Source organism: Aplysia californica, unplaced genomic scaffold (assembly GCF_000002075.1).
Source record: "Aplysia californica isolate F4 #8 unplaced genomic scaffold, AplCal3.0 scaffold00862, whole genome shotgun sequence".
In the NCBI taxonomy this organism is placed as follows: domain Eukaryota; kingdom Metazoa; phylum Mollusca; class Gastropoda; order Aplysiida; family Aplysiidae; genus Aplysia; species Aplysia californica.
In genome coordinates this window covers 209,675-211,562 of record NW_004798132.1, presented here as the reverse complement: position 1 = coordinate 211,562, position 1,888 = coordinate 209,675, and the positions used below count along the sequence as shown (strand labels likewise).

Sequence of the window (1,888 nt, the reverse complement as noted above, 5' to 3'; positions counted from 1 at the left end):
AGAGAGAGAGAGAGAGAGAGAGAGAGAGAGAGAGAGAGAGAGAGAGAGAGAAGAAGAAGAAGCAGAGAGAAGGAAGTGAGGTTTGGGGGAGGGGGAGGCACGGCTCTGCTGCCATCATCCACTCCAAACTGCAACCGTGTGAGAATCGGCCTAGGAGCTCGGGGCTATCTGGATGTGACACGCTGACACTGATCCTCCTCGGGCTCCATGAACCTGGCCTGGTGGTAGCTCATCTGGTTACGAAGTTGGCCAACTCGTGGAATTTTGGCAATTTTCTATAATAATCATAATTATCATAATAAATTTCATTTATATAGCGCATATCCACAAAGAAGTGCTCAATGCGCTGTACAATAATACAAAGAAGAACGTATTCAGCGCACAGCTCCGATAGTAACCCCTCCAACAACAACAAATTTATTTTTAAAAATTTACAAATCGCAAACTCATGCCTCTACCTCTCCCTCGCCCCCTCTCTTACCGGACTCGCGACAAGATATCCTCAACAGCGCTGGAAGTGAACGGGTCCCCGTCCGAGCCCACGTTCCTCATGAGCTGCACGCCCTCTGGTGTGACCCAGTTGGCGAAGGGTCCTTCCACCACCGGGCCCTGGGACGTACCGAAGAACTCTGACGTCCACAGGGGCGACAGGGTCGGGTCATCCAGCTCTGCGTCCAGTGTCGAGTCCCAGTAGGGCAGACAGACGGAGGCGTCCACCTCACGCAGGGCGGTCTCGAACCTGGAGGGAGTGAAGGAGGGGTAATAATAGATAGCATTTAATTTTGTATAGCGCAAATACCCGCTTAACAGCAAGCTCTATGCGCTTCGCAATCTATACTACGTATTACCCCAGCAGACCTGAGAGCATTCTGAAACAACCTTAACTTCCTGGGAAGCATACAGTGCAAGCAGCCATTTACAGGCGCTAAAACGCTTACTAACATACTGACAAGATCAAGGGTAAAAAAAAAGGGGGGGGGGGGGTGGTAAAAAGGGAGGTGAGAGGGGTAACATGGAGTGAGGTGAGATGTATATGTGTGTGTACGTGGTGAAACACCAAAAACAGTGTGCCGGGATCAGGACAGTAAAGGCTTATATCTGATCTGATCTGATCTGATTTTTTCTCATCTTGTGTTATGAAGCAAGGTGAGGTGAGGTAGGTAAGGTGAGGTGGGAAAGGGGAAATTAGCTGAGGTGACATAAATAAGGCGAAGTGAGCTGAGGTGAGATAGGTTAGGAGAAGTGAACTGAAGGTTAGATAGTTGGAGTGAAGGGAGGTGAAGCGCGAGATAGGTAAAGTGGGGAGAGGTGAGGTGACATCAGGTAAGTAAGATGAAGTGAGGTGAGATGATATAAATAAGGTGTCCTATGGTGAGGGGATGAAGCACGAGGCAAAGTGAGGTGAGACAAAGCAAGCCAAATGAGATGGTGTACAAGGAGACAACTCATAAGAAATGGAATGTGATAAGAAGGAGCAATGCAAAGATGTATAAGACAAGAAAAGATGAGATGTAATGAGATAATAAAATAAAATCTAATTAAACGAATTAAGATGAGATGATACAAGACATGCTATGATAAAGGTTAAATGAAATATGATCTAGTGAGATGGAATGAAGCGAGATAATGTTATACAAAAGATATTACATAACAAGGTGAGATAAGATGTGATTCTGTCAGACGAGAAGACAAAAGGCAAACTGAAAAGCAATGAAGAAAAGCACGATAGAGTTTTGTGATGTTGAAATATAAAGCCCTTAAGTAGGCTCCTTGACACGATGGTCGTTGTGCAATTTGTGTTGTGTTGTGTTGTGTGTGTGTGTGTGTGTGTGTGTGTGTGTGTGTGTGTGTGTGTGTGTATGAGTGTGTGTGTGTATGTGTGTGAATG

At 45.8% G+C, this 1,888-nt stretch overlaps 1 protein-coding gene across 1 annotated transcript in view; it reads right to left on the bottom strand.

Moving 5' to 3' along the window:
* LOC101848849 (putative tyrosinase-like protein tyr-3) overlaps positions 1-1,888 on the bottom strand; it is a 20,633-nt gene that overhangs the window by 10,276 nt on the left and 8,469 nt on the right. Inside the window, exon 2 of the mRNA XM_005110187.1 lies at positions 482-739. Within this exon, the coding sequence (XP_005110244.1) occupies positions 482-739 (258 nt within the window). The remainder of the gene's footprint in view (positions 1-481; positions 740-1,888) is intronic.